We start from the raw sequence: 21,415 nt of genomic DNA, 5'->3' as shown, positions 1-21,415 counted from the left end.
AGCAGAGAATTGGAAAACCCAAATCATTTTAATCTACAAATATCAACAAGAAATTAAACAATCTGGAAATACCATTATTTAAAATGGTTGTTTTTCTATTTGCTTTTTTAGATTCGAATTGTCTGCTGGTCTTAAATGAATTACGCGCATAAAAAATAAGGAAAAAGCGCAATCGATTCATTTGATTTTCGATTTGACTGCTTGAATCAATTGTAACAATTCAAAAAAAAACTGTGGAATGGGGAGCTTACATTGTCCCCCAACTTAGTACTTTTTCATCCCCCTAAATTTCCTAAAATACACCCACCCACGCCACGGAAAATCTACATAAAAAGACACTTGAGCTAGATTTCCAATGGCCAAAGTGAGGCAGTTTGGGCCATAAAGAAATGCCTGAATCCGACAATGAGTCTGGGCTTTGCCTCTTTCTTTCTTTCTTCAAGAGCAGCAGCCAAATTCTTTTTTGCGGCTCTTTTCCCTCAATGGATGAAGCGGAGCAAATGTGTCCAACTTTTAACGATAAAATATTTGCACATAAATGTCGAGCCGTATATAATAACGCAATTTAAGTGCCGTCAACAACATACGGCAACAACAACGACAGCGAGAGTCGCCCAAATGGGCCATCTTTGAGATAGTGGCTGCCGTAACCAATAAACCGCAGAGCGCTAATGGCCAGTCCGTCGTCTTTGGAGCTGAACTCCTGCCTGGATCTCGTTGGGGATCTCTTTGGGACCTCTTTTGGGGTGTATCGGAGCGGAAGACTGAGGCCAACTAACGTCAAACGCAATGCGAAAAGGATTAAAAGTCATTTTATTAAGAAGCAGTCGACAGAATGGAGCTAAAAGTCAATTGGAGCTGGCAAAAACAAAAATGAAAAAAAGGCAGGATAGTTGGCGACTGTAGACAGTCGACAGTCAACTGGGACTGACAACCGGCGTTGTTTTTGCCAAAACAAGTTTGGCAAGCTATTGAACAGGGATCCAAGTTGTCGTCATCGTCGCGGCGATTTTCCTCCTGCTGTAGTTGGTATTTTGCAAAGTTACTGTTCGTTGCCATTGGCATCATCGCCGTCTGCAGATATTGGCCATTGGCTGTTTGTCTTTGCACAGCTTATCTAATGGCCCGGCTAAAAGATAAACAAGAGACGACGGCGACGACGACGACGACAAAGAAGGATTCGGAGACCAAATGGGTCGACTGCACAGCGCGTTAGCTCAAATTAACTGAAATTTTCTGATATCAGCGCAAAGAATTGGCGACGTGCTGGAAAAATAAACGAAATCCTAAATCTTTTTTATCAATTCAAATTGCTCTATACTAAATTGTTTGCTGGATACGGATAAGGATAGAGATGGAAAATATTTCTCTAATCTTAATCTCAAATCTTTTAGTGGTTGTGAGACAAATACTTTTTTATTGGATGCGATATTAAATGCTTTTGTTAAAATCCCTAGGCTAAGATTGCATTGCCAACCAAATAGGTTTTTGTTTTTTAGTACCAAAACTGATTGCCAATTTTATATAGTTTCCCAGTCCCTTACCTAATTACCCCAGCTGTGTCTAATTAAGATGCCCCAATTAAACTGTCAAGATTCAATGGATTTGCCCAGCCCAGACTGCAAAATCTTCCCTAACGACTGCATCATAGTTTGCCAAGAGGCGATGGCAATGGCGTGGGTTGTCAGTTGGGCAATTAAAACGAGTCAACTAACTCGAAATGATTTGCAGCGCCGTTGATGGAGTCATGCCATGAGCTGCTCCTCGTTGGCCATTAGCAAACTGCAGATAGGCGATGTTTGATGGAGTTGTGACCGAGGCGTGTGTGTGGTCTTTGTTCCCGTTCTCATTCCCGTTCTGCCCGTCATCATCATCAGCACCACCATCATCATCAGCATCAGCATCAGAGCCATGAAAATGATTGGGTGGCCGTGCAATCTATGTGGAGCAAATGGTTAGACGACAGTTGGCCGGCAATAAGGGGGGTTTTGGCATTAGCTTTCGGAGGCAAACCGGCTGGTGAATGGAAGGAAGTGCCAGCCACACAGACCACACACATGAGGTCGTCGTAGTCTGATTTTTTTGGGGTGGTCGTTCCGTTCAACAAACGTATTATTTATGCATGAAGCATAACTGCGGATGGAGTACCAGTAGCCAGAAACTCGCCTCTAACGGTTACCAGTTACTGGGAAACCAGTTAACCCGGAAAAATGGTTAGTACTCACCAGTCGGATCTCGATCTCGGCATCGATGCGTGTGCGCAGCTTGCGGTTGGCATTGCCAAAATCCGACCCGCACAGCAGATGATCCTCCGTGTCCGCGGATCCATTTAATTGCAGGACTTCGTGATCGCTGGACAGAACCTCGCCGTTGAAGGAGATGGAGCGTGACGGGATCAGCGACTGGGAGTGGGCCAAGGAGGCAAGGGCGGTCGCAGTGGCTCCGGTGGCCACCGGCAGTTCCTTCCCAGCCTCCGTGTAAAGCTGCCGGACACTCAGAGGTCTGGTTTCGCCGGTGAAGAGCTCCTTCTGGAATGACTTGTCCGTTTCGAAGTGCTGTTTGCGCTGTGCGAAGGTGAGCAGGTCGCTTTCAGCTGAAACAAATAAGAATATTTTATTTGGAATGGGTACTGATAATCCAGAAGTACATTTATATGTTACGTTTAAAATGTTATGAATTCAAACTAATTGCTAAAATCCATTTAGTGCGATGTATTTCTTATACAAAGTTCTTTGATCGTAACAGCTAGAAAACTTAAATTTCAGAGTTCTGTTCTTGCAGTCTCCTCCAAATTGCAAGTAATCTGTTTTCATTAAGCCACAACGAGATCAGAGACGGCTTTCATCTCATGTTATTTAATTCCGGCATCGATCACAATCATCAGCAGATAATCAAAGAGCTTTTCATGTAATCTAATAGAAACAGCATGCCCGCCCAGCTGCGTGTCTATTCGCTCCAGTTTGTCCATCCAATGGATTTCCCCACGAGAAAATGGCCAAACCGATTCCTCCCATCGATTCAGTTTCAATTTAGCCCACATGGCGATCGTATTTGTTGCCTCTGTTTCGCAGACTGTAAACAAAGGAAGCAAAAACAGGGCGATGCCGCAAATAAATCAACGCGAAAATTAATAGAGTGGAAAAATCGCCACAGAGCAAGGACACAGCATTAAAAAAATCTGAATTATCGTTACCAGAAAAAATGAATGCCAGGAAAAATTGTAATTAACTTTAATAACCCAGCCACATGCCATGGAGTTGGAGCTCCTGCATCATGCATATTTAATTCTCTTGGCAGTGGTGGCCAGTTTGTGGACATGAAGGGAGTATGGAAGGCCCAGGCGAACGTTTGTCTTTCTGGCTGTCTGCACTTTTTGCATTTAATAGGCCGCCATGTGGACTTGGTCGGTAATGAAAACAAAGCCCGGGGAGCTGCAACTACCAGGAAGCAGAGCAGAAGTAGCAGAAGCTGCAGCAGAAGCATCCACTCGTAGATTAACAAGCCCAGAGCAGAGTCACTTGACATGGCCATAGAATGGAGATGGAGGAGCGGGGTATGGACTCCCAGAGATTTAGGAGACATGGCTGGACCGCTGCCAGGCAAAAACTGGAGATGGTCTAGAGCAGCGGCGGCAACCTAGCGCTAAATTCAGGCAATTTTATGGCATCGGGGACGCATTTTGACGTTCTGTGCGCCACTGGAAGACGCATGGGTCTGACTCTCTCGATCTGAGATTCGGAGGGACAGAAAGCAATGCCAGCAGCAAAGCGCCCCTTTCCCCATTAGCCATTTCAAGTGCGCAGACATTGGCACGCAGAGAATCTCCATCCTCATCCCCATTCCCGCTGACCCCTGCCACTCTGGCAGTCGAGATGCGCCAATAAAAGCCACTCAAAATAAACAAACTCCTCGGCACTGGCTGTTAATTTCGGCCAAATGCGAAATTCAATTAAGAATGCTCAGGTGCAACTCGGGCTGCAACGCCTTGTTCCCTGCCCGCCTGCCAAACGGAAGCTGACAGCAGCCGTCGCCGGAAATGGCAAATTAACTTGGCAAAAATTATTATTTTCCTCAAAATACGCTTGGAGGGCCAAGGGCGCCAAGGGAGTCCGGGGGCGTCGTCACGTCTGGATGACGACCATGGCCATGGCTGGCATTGCACATTATTTGTGAGTCATGTGCAGGAATGTCTGTGTGCACATCTGTATATACGCTTATACACTTATGTACACAAAGCCATGTAGGCTGGGACAGATAGCAATCGTTGCCCACAGAGATTGCCACAAATCCCGTCTGGAGATTGCCTTAAACTATTTCCACGCCGCCAGGACGGAGATCACAGCCTGGCCCAAGCCACAATCATGGTAGTACATGGCATGAGCCCTCTATGTGGCTATTATGCACTTTTATGGCGATTTAGCCGTTATCCAACGACAATTGTCAAACATGTTCGAAGTGATTTGTGGTCAAATTGGACCAAGCCGAACAGGAAATACTCTTAATGTTGTCAAGTAACTGGAGGCTAAGCAGTGGAAAGTATAAAAAAATGTAATTTCTTTTACATTTCAATATACTGATAATGAAGTTTAAGTGACTTGATGATTTGATGAGAAATTGTCTTATAATTCCATATTAACCTTTTAAAACGGATTTTATCAGAATTGTTACCATATTTATTCGAATAACTATTTGTGTTAAATGCCAGCTTTGTTAGTCTGATTTGCATACCCCAACGAGATCATCCACATGGGAGTATCAGATTACCACGCTATTTGCAACTTGGCGCCTACCTTCTGTTGACATCCCTCGATTGTCTGTCAAACGCGATGAAATTTATAGGAGGCCGCAAATCAAAGTGCACCCGGAATCCCCCCCTGAATTTAATCCGACGAACGGCAGATGAAAAACCAATAAGCCCAGAGCCAAATATCAAAAGTGCATTTGCCAAGGCACAGGCACATTGACACGTATGCAATGCTCTGTGGCGGCAGATACTCCATCCAACTCGTGTGTGACTGTGGCAAAGCCGCAAGTAAATGAGATTTGCACAAGATGTTGGCCCACTACAGAGCGGAATGGAGTATCCAGCGAACCAGCTGCTTCTAAGTCGTCGATGCTGGCTCTTTTTAGCAGCATTTTACCCTGACCATAAATTGACGCATAAAAGCTCCGCCGGCACGTCGGCATCCACGAATGGCTATATATGTGCATATGTGATGTATCTAGCAGATACAATCTGTCATAGACTAAAGCGTTCCGTAGCATAATTTGCACAAAACGAGTTCTAAGGGGGCGGAGTGCGTACTGCATCCACTAACACCACATCCACTGCACCAGCAGTCGATGGCGATAATGTCTTGGCAATAAATGATTTATAAGCCATTGCCGTGGCCGCTTTAATTACGCTGATTGCACCAGGTTAGAGTTCAATATCCTCGCTTCTCGTTTTTGCTCAGCTCATTTCCCCAGCCGAAACCAATTGCATCGAGTGGCAGCAAGTTGCTCCATTGGCGGCAGGGGAGGGACGGAGACTGGAGGCTCCTCCAATCAGTTGACTGCCCACTTTAATTTAATTATTTAAAGCGAAAACAATTGCAGGCGCAGCCAGGCAAATTAAAGGCAGAGTTTTGCCCTTGGCCCTGCGATTCTGGCTGACAGCCAGACACGGACCATGGATATCTGCACTCCAAACTCCAAGCTCCATTCTCCAAGCTCCAAGCTCCAAACTGCGACTCTGTGCGTAAGTGTAGTAATGGCATTTAAAGCAATTAAGGGTCACTTTTGGGGTCTGGCCTCCAGGGGGTACAACGGGAAATGGAGGTCCTGCGACATCCGATACGATAAAAATGAGAGCCAAGTGATAAATTAATTATGTATAAAAAGGAAGTGCGAGGGAAGAAACCTGAGTTGAAACTGCAGGGGAATGAATTCCCTTTTGAGTGATATTAAAGATGCACATGAGGCGTAATATTTACAGATTAAATTCTATTTTATATGAGCCTGTGCAAGATTTATTCGTTCAGCTTAAGAGTAACACCTAAAGTCTTGGAAACTGATGTGAGACATCCATCAAAATGAAGCCTCCTTCTTTCGCGCCTGCTTTTGTAAGCCCAAGTATGCAGTATAATGCGAATTTGCCTGATAACCTTTGTGGTTAATTTATCAAAGGAACCAAGGAAAACACTTTGCATTTTGTATAACACCAAGCTCAAAGCGGAAAAAGCAGTGCGCTTATCACCGACAATTTTCAGCATTCTGCTGCGGGATGATTTATGGGGAAGATCTTGTCAGGGCGAGGAAAGCTTAAAGCCAGGAACGGAAAATGTGCTGCATCCAAAAACGGCAAAATAAACAAATACATGTTAGAACACACATATCCATACGCAATAAGCAGCCAGATGGTGGGAATGTGGATGTGGATGTGGATGTTGTAGACGTAGTCACATGTGCTTTATGGCCAAAAGTTTTTGCTTTCGGATTTACTCGGATGGGTTTGCTATTTTAGGTTGTATTTTAGCAAATTTTCGGCAAGCGAATAACAAAAGCCACCGCCACATATTGGGGCGCCACAAGCGCATAAATTGTAGAGTCCGACAACAACAGCTAGACAAATTTATGCAATGCCCTCGGGTTTTCCGGGGGATGAGGAAAATGGGCGGGATTCATACCCCAAGCAATCAACGGGCAAATGTTGCACGTAATGCGACAGTAAAAATGTTGCCAGCACAGCCACACAGCACAGAAAAAAAAAAACAGAAAATGTTGACAGAAATGGCAAATAAAATTGGATTCGCTCGTTGCTCTTCCGACTGCAAAATCTCATTAAACGGACTGCTAAGTCCCATATGCGTATCCCAGTCACTTAGTTCTTCGTTATTCTTTTTCATTCCGGCGAAGACACAGGCTGCGGCTTGAGTTCTCCAGCTGCACTATTAAAACTGATTTATGCCCTGCTGCAAACCTTTGGGTTGATACCAAAAGCAGGCCGACACACCCACGCGAACGCACTGCCAATAAAAATGGGCAAGTCACGTGATTCTGATTTGCCAAGCCCACAGCTACAGCCATAAAAGGTCAATGTGGTCGCCTGGCGAGGGTGAGGAGAGTGGATTGGTTTGGCTTGGATTGGGTTGGATTTGATTGGGAGAAAGTGAGTAAGCCTGGCCAGGACTAATGATCTGAATTATGTGCGAGGGTGAACTCTTTCATTAGGTTTCCCGATGACAGATAACGCACGATTCATCGGGCTTAAAGAGGATTAAAGGTTGAAGTGATGCGAAATGCTGGCACGTCCCTTTCAGGCATATCAAAAATAGTTTCAAAGAATTATACCCAGCTTATGGGTAATCTGTGGTTTTGGTGGCTATAATTTGATTCTAGGTGTGTGCATAGAAGTTACAGAAAAGACAGCTGTCTTTATATATGAGAGTTATTACATATAAACTAATACATTTTATAAAAATATTTCGTTTTCATAAGGATTCTACTTTCAGATAATACTATCTATTTCTTAATACAGTTTATTTTCCACGCAGTTTCTAAGAAAACCAACATTGCGTCGACTTTCGATGATTCATTTTTAGTTACAACTCAGCCACACGAAACTATCGATGACAGCTTTGCCCAGTTTTAATTATGTTCTTTTTTTCAGGCCTGACAATTTGGCTTTTATTTAAATTAATTGACCCCGGAGCACTTGACGTGATAGCAATTAGCGCTTTTTTTGTCTTCAGCCCGTTTTGCGCTCCAATTAATAAGACTTCGAGTCGGGCTTTCGGGTTGATTAAGTAAGACTTGACTTCCGCCGGGGCTCAATTACGAAATGGCTTCTGAGGGGGAAGAATGGTGTTCTGACTTTATGACTTTACGGCCATGTAAAGTAATTAAACGAAAACGTAAAATTTGCTGCTAAACATTTGAGGGCCGCCCCCGCAGGCATTCGACTTCAGTCATGAGCCGTGTCTATCAATCGATTTTACAGCCCCGGGCGAACATAAAATGCATCAGACCAGACTGGAAATTGAATGAAAAATGCATCTCACCAAATGCCACTGCTGTTTTCGCTGTTGGTTTTCCCAGTTGCAGTTGCAGTGGCAGTTGTTGTTGCTGCGGCCAATAAATTTAAGTGACATGCGTTTTTCAGCGAGTACCCGCGGGATAAGTTTACTTTAAATTCCATCGTCTACGGGCGTGTTTGTGGAGGAAAACACTGGGGAAGGAGCCACCGATCAGCGCGACTGATATCATTAAGAGCTGCATCCTCATCGAGCGCCTTTTCCCTGGTTTCCCCCCGCTTTTCCACCGCTTTTCCTCCAACCCTGCGGAAGTGCTCGATGCTTCGGGGTGAAAAACAAAAATAAATGCACCCAGCAGCAGCGGCAATTTTATTAGGTTTTTGTGTCTAAAATTAAATTGAATGCCCAAAACTGTTCTCGGTGCCATAGAGTTTTTCACGTCCCTTCGCATCGCCAGATGTATGTGAGAGATTTATCCGGAGAATGAGAGTGGCAACCACTTTAGCGGGGATTTCCCTTCGGCGACATTTTCCGGCTTTCGGCTCCCTTTATTTTTAACAGCTCATTTGCCTTGGCACCTTTTTATTTTTGGAGATTTCCGATACTCAGATGTGGTTTATTCAAATATTGTGCGCTGCGCGAGCATAAAAAGTGGTGCAGCTGACGCGCGGAGATTATGGCCAATGTTTGACTTGAACTTGAAAAAAGATAGGGAGGAAGTGAAAGGCAGCCATTGAGCGATGCGCCACATCCACATCCACATCCGGTTTAGGTCTTAAGTCCTGGACCTATCCCTACACCGTATCTCGTTCCCAGTTTCCCATGAACCATCGCCAAGTTGCTAAGTAAGTCGTTTTCTTTTGGTGCCTCCGCTTTTTGTCTTTTGTCTTCGTCTTTCATCTCGCAGCTCACATCGCCTTCTTTGTCTCAGGTCTAGAAAAACAAATTGCCCACCCCGTGTGCCTCCCACTCTCGAGTGTGCCTCAATTGCCCCTGCCAGGGCGAAATGGAATCGGTTAGACAGCCAAAGCTATGGCCATATAACCATGTAGCCCTGGGCCAGAGCAATTGAGTTAGCATTGAATACAATTGAAAGACACTCTGGACCCGAGAGGCTGAGACCCAAAACGGGTTTCGCCATTTCGTGGAAGAGTCTCAAGTCGAGTCGAGTTGGGTCGAGGGCTCTAAGTGCCCCCCGTTGAGGCATACATATACGTAAGAGTATGCTGCCGGGTAACGAAGGTATCGATCAGTGCGGATTGCTCGTACAGATGGATTCCTATTTGCTATTCATTGGAAAACGTCGAAGGGCTAAGGGCCAGGGGAGATTTACATATTGGTAAATGCGATTCGTTTCACCGACAACCTTGAACCACGTCTTGAAGCTGTCTTGGAGCTTGGGAACAGACCTTAAAACGCTGGACGAACAGTAGTTACAAGCATGATTGCATATATGATAGGTGAGATGATGGCTGCAGTCTTTGGTTTTGGTTTAGAAATAGCATTATTATCTACGATTTTAAATGGTAAGCTTTGAATTGCATTGCAACTTGGAAGTCTTCCATACATGGCGCCTAACACCTCTTAGTAATTAGTGATACAATATTTCCCGTTAAAAACGTTACCTTCCTCTTCCGTTGCTCCCTCTTTCGCCTACTATAATATTCACCCACCTAAAGTGATTACTTGTAAACAAAGTGTCTAGCAGTTTATGTTATTAACACTTTCCCAGACGGTTATACACTTGGCTGCTTTAATGGCTTCCATGTAAAGTTTATTATTCAGTCCATCCGCACACATCACCATAATGCTGCTCAGCCCTTCTGGCCTTTGCCTTTCCAAAGGCAACATCGCCTTCCTGGTAACTAATCCAAGCACTTGACAACTCAGTTTACTAATTGGAAGATCTAATCAAAGTCAAGATATAAGGTTACCAACTCCAGCGGTTGAAACATAACTCGCTCTCGTATTTGCATTTGAATTTATGCGCGCTCCTGCAGCATAAATACTAATTAAATGCTTAGCCAGAGTGACATGAGCCTCCAACTGTCCTGGAATTTCTATTATGCACCAGCACTTGGCCAGAAGTGGCCTAGCATCACCGAGCTCCACCCAGCTCCACCCAGATCAACCCAGCTCCACCGACTCCCAATCTTTCGAGTGTCTGGCACCAGGAGTTCAAGCGGGCGGCGTAATGCATTTTGCATTAACATTTTTCGCTCCACCCCGGCCAGGAACAATGGTAAGAGCCTACCGGGACACTTTAGCAATGGCCAAAAGCGTGTACGAGTGCCAGCCAGTCTGACTTTCCGGCAGGGGACTTGCGATGGTATTAAATTCAGGCAAGGCTTCTTCACAGTTTCACTGCCTCACTCTTGGCTTTATTTATTTCACTTTATTTTATCCCGAAAAACTTTTGCATTTTTTCTTTACTGACACGTGCTAAAAGTTAAAAGACGAAACTTTGCAGCGACAACGCCCCGTAGACAACAGGAAATGCTGCTAACATTCGGCAACACTTTGCCCGCTGCAGGCCTGCCAAAGGTGCGGAAAAGAAGTCGGGAAGCAGGGAAGCAGGGAAGTCGGGCTGAAGGCTGAAAAAAACATGAAACAAACATGCAGAAAAATATCAGGGGAATAATATTCCCCTAAAGAGGAGGGCAAGTATTTCCCAGGCAGGTAGCAAACAGGAACTGGCGGAGCGAGAAAGGAGCAGCGACGAGTCCTTCGGCAAACACACAGGCTACCCTTGAGTCCTGGGAACGTGCATTCCTGTGAATGAAACCCAAGGCATTCCCCATTCCTCACTCATCATCCATTTCTCATATGGCTGATTTTTATGGTTTCCTGCGACCCCTTCAAGACGTTCGTTCCTCCAATCGGACCCTCGAACCGGGAAGAAGCCCTGCCGCCGATTGAATTACACTTCTTTCGCATCCCTACGGTATGTCCTCCACTCCTCCACTCTCCAGTCCTGTGCGTCAATGCCAACCCTTGAGGCACTCGTGTAAATATTTGCATTTGCATTTGCATTCAGCATGGGACAGGGGGCGGTAGGTGATAATCACGGCTACTGCACCGCCACTGAGGCTGCTAATTGCTGGGACAAACATCGAGATTGCCGGTATCTCTGCCAAAGGGGCAAACACAAATTTCCAGACTGTCAACTGCTGTGTTGCACGAATGTTGAACGTTTTTTTTTAGAAAGTTTCCTTGCTCCGGTCTGAACTTCTGAACTCTGCGGCCGCTGGAGATATGACTGGGATGCCCGGGGAAGATCCAATGAGGCCGTCCTCTCAGGTGACATAGCGCTGGAACGCAGCGACGCTAGGTTAGTGCGATTAAGTCAGTCGAGCGCCCAACAGAGAAACCACATCGGATCTAGTTACCACCTCCCCTCCACCTTTCGCGCAGCGGCAATGTGCCAGTTTAGTTTTTGCCAGCTGCTGCGGTTAATTAAACTCTGACTATCGGACGAAACCAAAGCGCGACATCGACAACAATTTGTTTATTAGAAAGTCGACCGATGACAACGGGGCCTCCGGGAGGATTTTATACTCGTACACCAGAACAAGGACAAAGTGAAAGCCAGACACCAGAGATCTGCAATCTGTGTGAAAAATTACTTCAAAGCCGACTAACGATCAATGTTTCTGGTTTACAACGGCGGGCTACGTATTTAAGAACCTAACGTTCCAATTACTCATAATACATCCTTAACAAACAAAGTTTAAATATCTCATATTCTTCCGTAACCAGAAATGATAATATTTATATACTTTGTGTCTAAGTTCCTTTGTAGCCACTGGCCGTTTTAATGGTTCACATTCCTCTCCCACCCACAGCACCTAAATTCAATTGAAAGAATTTGCGAAAGTTGTTTTTCCGCATTGTCGCCGAGCTCCTCGCCATGGAGAATAATGTCAAGATTGTGGCCGAAGACTCCTCCGCAGATGGCCAGGCGCCGATTAGCCGAGTGTGGCTGGTGTTGGCAAGGTGTTGGCCATTTGGGACTCCGGGCTAAGAGCCTGGCCAAGTGAAAGGCACAACGCTGCTCACGGTTTTAGCCCCAGAGACTAGCAATGTTATTTGTTTCAGAGCATCGCAATGGCTGACTGGCTGTAGGTGAGGGGTTCAAATTGTGTCAACTTTCCCAAAAATTTGTCGGATGCGAATGCGGCTCAGATTTGCATAGGAAAACTATGAGTTGATTCGAGTCGAGGGTCAGGACTGGCTGGGCCGTGTCGCAAATGTTTATCGGTTGCCATTAAATGCAGACGACAATTTCCAGATAATCGGCAGACAGGGAAATAGACACAGAGAGATACAACTGTGCAGAATGGCAGAGGATTCAGCCAGCAGGAAGCCACAAAGAGCTGACGTGGTGTTCGTTCCCTTGGAGCATATCAAGTGCTAAAGATCTGCAATTTAAGGTGTCTGTTTAGGTGCGTTGACAGTCGAGATGGGCACGAGATGGCTGCCGCTAGGGATACACAGGGGAAATGGAATTGTAAGTATCATCACAATAGGAGTGTCAAAAGGGTTATAGTCCCTGACGGGCATGGCCCATTCATTCAAGCCCATTGAATATGATGAACAAATTAGTTTGATTGAACACAATTTCGGAATTTCCTTTTTTAAGGCTTGAAATATAGTGATACTAGAGATGGTTCTTTGTCTGATTTTTCCCCGGTGTAAAGATAGGAGTGCTGATTCCCATTTAGCACTAATCTCCCGCAGGCAGCCTCCTCTTTCTGCTCCAACTCCTGTTGCCACGTCTGACTGCCACACGAGTGCTGGGTCCTTGAGACACCACAAACTTGTGGCAAGCTCTGGTGACGAGATGATATGGGAGATGTGGATAAGGATGGGGATGGGGACGGGATGGGGGACCAAGGCAAACCTTTGTCTTTGACGCAGCGCTATCTCAAACATAATTATTGCCTCATTATGCGACGATGGTGTCGTTAATGTCTTCGGCAAACAACGCATCCAATGGAAAGGCAAACAGCGCAGCGTTAATAATGAAATTGTAAATAAATTGTAAACATTTCGACTGCGCCAAGAGCAAATATTTGTCCCCAACTTGCTGGCAAGTATCTGTATCTGTTGTATATATAATCTTTGGCTTCGGCACATACGTTTTCAATTTTATTTCCCTTTTTTTTAGGTTTCGATGGGCCGCTCTGGGCTGTCAACACTTTTCCCAGTGCTCGGACAGGAAACAAACAAACAATAAACGACAGACAGAGCTGATAAAGCGAGTTCTACCGAAGCGTTTTTCTCATAAAAGTATTGAAAAATTCGAAATTAACCCGAAAATGCTATTATGGCTTTTAAAATATCATACGCTGGGGAGCGATAACAGCGCTTTGATGACTGCATTAGGCACGGTATACTGTTCATTATGGAAATGGTATGGTCATAAAAACGTGGCTCAGAAAACTCGATCCACTGAAACCAGTTGTCAACGATTTGTTCGCGTTTTATTATCACCTGTAACGGTGACAAAATCAAAAGCCGATCAAAGTGCCGATAAGGCCAGACCACACACACTCCCATCATGATCGGACTTATCGCAAAGGTCACATGTGAGTGCGAGATTGTCAATATAATCTCGAAAATGGATTGCAGATTGCCAAAGCAAATGGAATCAATGGAACAAAGCTCCACAAAGGCCGCCTGTCAACAAATTCCCCAAAGAGAACTTTCCAGTGAAGAAATTAATTTTGATTTATTGGCCCAAACATGTCTACCAGCATGAGCTCATATATGGGAGGTTAATGAACATTTTCCTCAATTTTCTCCGCCATAAAAAGAGGAGAGAAACAGTTGCAATCCACTCACCCTCTTTTCCAGTTGTTCATTTCAATTAATTATTTTGTGCATTGCGTTTTCATCGGATATTATGACATTTTTATGTCCCCCGGGGGTGGAGAATATCTTTGGCTGGGGACACACTTATTGAAACATAAATTAGGCAACACATGTCCATAAAACATTTGGAGTCACTTGTCATATCGGCGAACTGCTTCCAAATTTACGACTTCTCCGCCACTTTGACACCAACAGGATACGGATACCAATGAATTTGGTTGGTTGGCTGGCAAGGGGGTGTGGAGTGTCTGGACTTCTTCTGATAAGGACACTTGAAACCGGCCCTTAATGTCGCATTTAATGGCTTTACCGCTCGACCGCCACAAATGCTAAATCAATTATTGAGCGCATCAATCAGTGGAGATTGGAAAAAAATCAATAAAGAAAAGGAAATAGAAATAGAAAGAAGAAACGCTGCAGATAAAATAAAGAATCTATTAGTAATAAAATAAACAGCAGAGTGGACCATAAATTTCCGTTGATCTCAGAGAGAAAACACAAATAGAAAATGGAAATTAATACGATGCGATAATTAATGAAAATTTAGAGATTCTCGAGTAATCCAGCTGTATAAAAACCCATTAAGTATCCGGTATATTGGGATTAGTCTGAGGTTAAGGCAATCGTAAAGTAGGTCAATTGATGCCAATCATATATAGTTAAGGCAAATTGGAATGCTCCAAATCTGCTCATTTCTTTAGTAATTCCTGGGCGCGCAACCATCAGTTTTCTGGAGCCGCACACAAAATCTCGAATTTCTCTGTCTGCTTCCCCGTAGTTCACACGTTGCTGTTGAAATTCAACAAATCCATCATTTGCCATTGTGTCTGGCATCAAAGAAAACATTTTCCCAGGGCGTTAGATAACTAAAGAAACAAATTTCCACCATGTTATGTTTTTGCTTTCTCACTCGCGGCCGCTGCTTTCCTCTGTTTCCCCACAAATTTGGCCGCCACATAAAAAGCAATTCATGCATCTTGAAGACGACGGCTCACCCTTTGGCTCCCCACCATTTTGGTACTCGTAAATCAGTGCCAACGAATCTTGGTCATATACTGCTTCTCTTCCGCCGATCTCGAAATTGCCAATGGGCTTTGAACATCGTCCCATAATAATTAAGAACAAATTCATTTACACTTTCAAACGCCGCCAAGGGAGGACCTATGCTTTATTTTTTGGGTGGAGCTTGTGTGTCGTTGCTCTTGACATGTTTTGAGCGCAGGGAATTTATTTATTGTGGATCCGAAATGCATTTAGTATCGCACATAAAAAAGCGACAAACAAGCAGGCGGAACGGGGGCGATCGCAGCAGCCCACAGACTGAATGGAAGTGTGCGAGGATCACACTGGGCCAAAACGAGGCACTACAATTGGGGAGATATATTTTGTTGAGCACCAAGATTACAGCTCTTGTCGAAACAAGAAATTCCAGTATATCAAATCCAGTCAAAATGAATCTGTATTTAAGAGCATTTACAAATAGTTTAAAGACATACATCAGATTTTTGAATTTTGTAATTTAGTGAAGTTATTTTATTAAGGGCTATTTATGATCGCATTTCGAGCCCTTAATTACACAAGTTCATACCCGGTAAGTATTTTTCTCAGTGCTGGGGTGCGCGCAGATTGCCGCTGAAGCGCAACAACAGCTGTCGCGGCCTGTGGGGATTTCACTGGAGCACTTTGGATGCGGTAAGTTTATTGAACTCGGTATCCCCCTCCAGAGACCCCTGATTCTCCCCCTTTCACCCACGGAAATCGCAAAACAATGCAAACTTCCCCTCTCATGTCGCGAAATTGGGTCAGCGGGCTCATTAAAATTGAAGCCGTGAACTTTCGCTGATCTCTGGCGTTCGTTTATTGCCACAATTTGTTGCGTTTGGACTGCCTAAGCAGCAATTCATTTGAGCTGCGAACGTTTTATGCCTTCATTAATGCAGCGCACGCATTTGCCGACCCCGCCCCCTCTTTGGCCCATAAACGGGGGCTAAACTGCTCATTATAATGGCATTGTGCACACACTTCGATTTCGAATCAAATCGAAACGCCAGGTTGCATTTCCGGTTGTGACAGTTCTGCTTCATTTTTTAAGGCAACTCAGCTAGCGCCACTCACCGGATGCGCCAAGTGGCAGGGGCCCATAAAAAAGGCGAGGGAAACTCTAAACAATAATCAATGCTAACAAAAATTAGGGCAACAACTCGAGGGTTGAATCCAGGCATTGAATACCGAGTTGATTATTGTGTTCTGTCGCATTGTTACACAATTATGCCGCATTTCCCTCCGATGCGAATCCATTCGATGACACTTTGAGTGCCGGCTGCTGCGAATCCTCCCTCCCATTAACCAGTAACCACCCAAATGCAACATAACCACACAGCTGTTCCTAACTGTTTGACCCACTGCGAATTTAATGGGCGGAGAAATTCCGCTTCCGCGTCCGGATCCGGATCCGTAGCTCTCTTTAAGGCTCATTGAAGTGCGACGTGGAACAAAAGGCTGGCAGCCAATTGATGGATGGCCTGCGTTTGACTGTCTAAACAATGAGCAACAGCTTCGGATTGTTACCGGATTTCGATGATTCCTGAGTTACTTCGTTTACCTTAGAGTATCCCCTTTTCAAGGATTTCTCAGCCTCCTCAAATATTTATATGTATTTTGCCCTCGAATAAACAATCTGCCAACTCAAGACCGGCTTTCCCTGCCTGCCAGCCAGCCCGTCCGTATTTCTTTGCCATATCCGTCGTGGGTTATAACATAATTTACGGCTCTTCCGCTTGGCAGACTCGTAATCATTCTCCACTTCCATGGCCGCACCGAAATGCGGCTCCATCGAACTGCTGGCATGTATCTTCTCGATTTGCCCCAATGTCAGGGCATTGTAATTGCATTTCGTGCTGAACTTCTGGTCCTACACCGCAGACAAGTCAGGGCGAGGGCATCCAGAAAACGAAAATCCGGCATCCCAAACACGATTTCAGCTACGGAGCTTTTTTCTCTGCGGTTTGGCTTGTAATTCTGTGTATCTGTGTGTGTGTGTGTGTGTGTGTATCTTGGTATATGGGTGTATCTGAGATACAATGGGAGCACAATGTAGCCAATATCTAAGCGTCGGCATCTTTGGTGGCCGACGCCATCATCGTTGGGAGTCAGATTCAGACTCAGAGTCAGAGTCAGAGTCCCAAGTACTTGGTCTCTGGCTCCCTATCTGGGTTTCAATCGGCCAGCTTTGGTTTTAATCGTTTTGGGATTGGTTTTCCTGAACTTTATGAAACCTTGAATCGACCGAGCTGGAATGTGGCTTGAAAACCGCAACATATGCCCATTTGCGAGCCTATCCAACGGAGAGATCTCGGCTCACATCTGTCGGTTTAGCTAGCCCACGTGTCAAACTAAAGTATCTATGTATACCAGAGCAACTCGAATGTATCTCTATCTGGTTTTCGGCTTAAGAGCATTATATCGGCAGGGAATTAGAGACAGGGGCTGCAACCCCTAATGGTAGAACCTCCAGCTGCTCCGGCCCGAGTTTCATCTCAAGTGGCAGGCTGGATTTACGGGCATAGACAATCTAATTACTGTTTTCAGTGTGCATTTAGCGTAAATGATAGCCCTAAGGCGGCCTCGCCCGCTCACACATGTGCGTAATTAATCCGGCAGGGCATGCAGTTATGGCTGAGCAACTTCCACTGGCTCCCCCCAAAAAATAACAAACCTGCCCACCTGCTTTCTAGGAGGGGGCGTAAGTGCCTGCCTTCGAGCTTTTCTTTTTTTAGAGCTTGCAATGCGTGGCCTCCTACTCTTTTGGGCGTACAACTCCGAATTCCGGCTCCAAATGGGGCGGCCATGATGACTTGGCATCTGGACTCAAAATGGAGGCCATTTCGATGGCAGGTCCCACGCACTCGGCTCCACGCGCGAACTGATCAAATGCAGTTTCAGCGGGTTGACTTCTTTGACTGGGTTGACTGGCTGGTTGACGGCATGACGCGGCTTAATTGGCCATTACGAGGCGGCTGCATAAGAGGCTCTCCGCTTGCGCAAGCTCCCATTCCCCCAGAGAGATTCTCCTCGGCGGAGTTTCAGGTTTTCCTCGCTTATGGAAAATCATTTTTACCGTTGCAGGCCTCTCTTGTCTTTATGCAAATCAAGTGAAAGCAGCACCAGAAGCAACAAGTTTTCCGAAAAATCCTCCACAATCAGTGGGCACTTTATTGAACCCTAACTGAATTTCGGTCAATGTACTCTATAAAATAGATAGAACTTTTACATGTCTCGGGGCAATTGTATTAAGCCGTCATTTTTATCCGTTTAAGGCTTCCGAAAAAAAGGGAAAATAAACTGGGGAAAAGTTAAGCCAGCTCTTGACCCGAAAGCCAAGGCTCATTGTTGTTCTTGCTGTTCTGGTTGTTGCAAAGGATTGGATTGTTTGTGCTCCATGTCGCTTGCTACAGTTGTTAACATGAAAAGATAAACATCGGAAATGATGTCAGTCAAGCTGACAGTGCCCAGCCTCCACGGCTGTACGAGTATGTGTATCTGCCCCCTTTTTTTGTTCATTTTCATCTTCACGCATTCTCCCAGAACATGCTCTCAAAATCATGTAAATCTTATCCAACGAAAAGCGCACAAAAAAGCAGACGCGAGGCTGCTGAAAAAGCTGAGCCCTCTTAGTAGCTTCGCTCTTACATGCTCGGCAATCAGAGCAACGTGTTTTGTATCTAATGAATTGCGACTCTGGGGAACTCACTCCATGTTTCCATTGTCGCAGAAGCAATGGTACAATGTTGCAAGCTCTACCCCCTTCACCTCCTCCCCAGACATCGCTTAGCGGGCTAAATGCCGCACTTTTAGTTGGAACTAACCACGGTGGCAGACACACAATGAATAAAAGATAAAGAGCTCCGAATTAGATCACGCGATTGTTGCCTGGGTTTCCTAGTAGAGAACGTGAGTAGATAAAGGTATTCAGCTATAGGGGATGCAGTGGGTTAACAGTAAAGTATAGAATGTTTCCCGTTCCTACAAAAGGAGCCACCCCTAAGAAATGAGATTATGGCAGCTATGACATTTACATAACTGATTAATATAGGAAATTATTTTAGGTGAGAACTTTGAAAAAATATAAAGAAGCTGAATGGATACAAAAAGAACTGGTTTAGATATCCATTTTGCGAACTTTTCTAATAAGTACATGAGTGGGAAATCTAAAACAATATACTTAAAACAAGGCACAGAAAATCCTAGAGCTGATAAGTGCCTATGGAATTATTGAAAATTCCCTTGGCGCACACTTGAAATCAATATCTGTGCCCATAAACAATATATTTAGTCCAATGCCTCGCGCCAAGTATTACAACACTACAGTTCAGCACCTTGGGCTGCCATCGAAGGTGTGTAAACATATGGCGTAGATAAGATACATGGAAGGCAGCCAAGAACAGTGTTTTATTATATCATAGTCAATCTAATGCAGCATTGGCAAGGCTAAACAATAGGTAAAAGGGTTTGCAGCAGCTGCTGTTGCATTACTCTTCGATTTCTCATGCTATTACGGATTAGAAAACGAACCCTATATGGGAAGCACACCCAGGTTTTGATTAATTTGCATATGACATGAGCCCGATCTGATCAACGCATCAGCTGTTCGAAACTCTTGCCTTCACTAGACGTCTCTGCTCAGGGGGAATTCGTTAATTTCGGGCCGGGAGAACTTGTTTTTATGCCACAAACAAAGCAATTTTCGCACTGACACTTCCTCCATCCATCCATCCACCCAGGTGACCAGGTGCCCTGCCCCTGGAAAAGGGTGAATTATGAATGCAGTCCACCAGAGGGTTGATGTAGAACGGGTTGCATGCAACATGCCAGCATAGCGCGCATTTTGGCAGGACCATTTGCTCACAGTTTGCGGTTTACGATGGCCGGAACACAGAAACACTGGAACTCCGAGACACTGAAAACCCGGAATCGCGTTTACCTGGGACGCAAGACAAAAAACAAAAAAAACACAGAACGGAGACCGGGTCAAAAGCGGCGAGTCTTGGCTCATCTGCCGCCCGGCATTGCGTGATGTTTGCCAGATGAATGAGAGTGAAAAATGAAACACGAGTTGCCGTCGCCGTTGCCGTTGCAATCAGTCGTCCGGAAATCAGCACAGACAGCCAGGAAAGGAAGGGGACTTCCCTGGCGGGACGAGGGGCAGGGACAGCAGGGATAGACAGACATTAAGGCCGCATTATGAAACCAGCAGCAAACGGGCGACAAAGTGTTTCCATTTCCCATTTTGCCGGCTTTCCTTTCTGTCCCTCTCACTCTTCTCCTTTCCCTCTCCCTGTCCCACCCTTTTAGCCAGTTCTGCAATTTGTTTGCCGCAAACACACATTTACGTAATGCCAACCGAAGGTCTGACTCGGTTGGACCTTAAAGCTGCCCGAAAACAAAAACCAGGCAGGAAAGCACTTGAAGTTCTTGCGATGAAATTCCGAGAAACAAGTTGGTTTGCGAGCCAAGAAGGCAGACACACTTAAAGAAATTGCACGATCGATTGATATACTAGTTCAATAATGAAGTTGTTTTTATTTATTTGTCAATCGTTGCCTATTTGGAAATAACATTATAACAAAACTTTTTTTTTTATATTTTGTGAAGATGACGCAGTCCATACATTTTTAATTACTAAATACGATTTGTTATGTTAATAATGATATTTTCATTATTTCTATGCCATTTTTTCCTTTTATTTAGATGTGCAACATTAACACAGAAACGAAAAACTGAATGACCAATTTAGTAGCAGTTCCCAGTGTGCAGACGACTGCTGCTGAGAAATTCCGATGGTAATGCAAGGTAATGGTCTTCCCAGGGTTTGTGATGGTCCCTGGACCTCTTTTCCCTCCCCCTCCTGCGATTGCAACTCCCTGTCCTGCCCCTTGATTAGTGACGCTGTTTACCTGTGCTACGTGTACAGGTTTCTGGAACGAATCCATAAACTCAGATCGCACGCTGGCTGTATAGCTGTATGGATGTATGGCAGTATGACGGTGTGACTGCTCTGTGTTTTCCGCTTTCCAACGGCGTGCAGATGGAATTCCCGACGCACAATTTGCTTTTGTTCTAACGCCCACGTTCCGCGCACTTCCATCTGCCAGTCGTCCGAATTGGTATTTGCAAACACGTTTTTGGCTCGAGAAAATTAAATATAAATGCCATTGAAGGCGAGGAAGATTGAGTCGAGAAAGGTGGCCCTGGGCAAGTTTACCAGCAAACCCCCCGTGCTACTCCATTCCCATTCAGATTAGAAAGTCGTGCTCCGAAATGCGGGTGCAGTGTTTCCAAAGGTGTTTACGACCAGACACCGCTGAACTTGAAAACCGCCAAAGAACTTGGAACTCGAATCGACAGTTGGAAAAGGCTTTTAACGACGCCCTTCAACTGCGGCCAAAGGCTATTAATCAAGCAGCACGAATCGCATCCGCTGCACTACTGCGACACTATCGACAGGGAAGCACCGAAGAATGAAC

At 45.1% G+C, this 21,415-nt stretch overlaps 1 protein-coding gene across 2 annotated transcripts in view; it reads right to left on the bottom strand.

Annotated features, from left to right (window-relative positions):
- Window positions 1-21,415, bottom strand: part of LOC120451824 — a 38,528-nt gene that overhangs the window by 11,229 nt on the left and 5,884 nt on the right. For both annotated transcript variants that reach the window (XM_039635792.1, XM_039635793.2), the window contains exon 2: window positions 2,226-2,593. In XM_039635792.1, the coding sequence (XP_039491726.1) occupies window positions 2,226-2,593 (368 nt within the window). The remainder of the gene's footprint in view (window positions 1-2,225; window positions 2,594-21,415) is intronic.

Source organism: Drosophila santomea, chromosome 3R (assembly GCF_016746245.2).
Source record: "Drosophila santomea strain STO CAGO 1482 chromosome 3R, Prin_Dsan_1.1, whole genome shotgun sequence".
Classification (NCBI taxonomy): Eukaryota; Metazoa; Arthropoda; class Insecta; order Diptera; family Drosophilidae; genus Drosophila; species Drosophila santomea.
The sequence above is the reverse complement of the archived record's forward strand: the minus strand, read 5'-3'. Positions and strand labels throughout refer to the sequence as shown.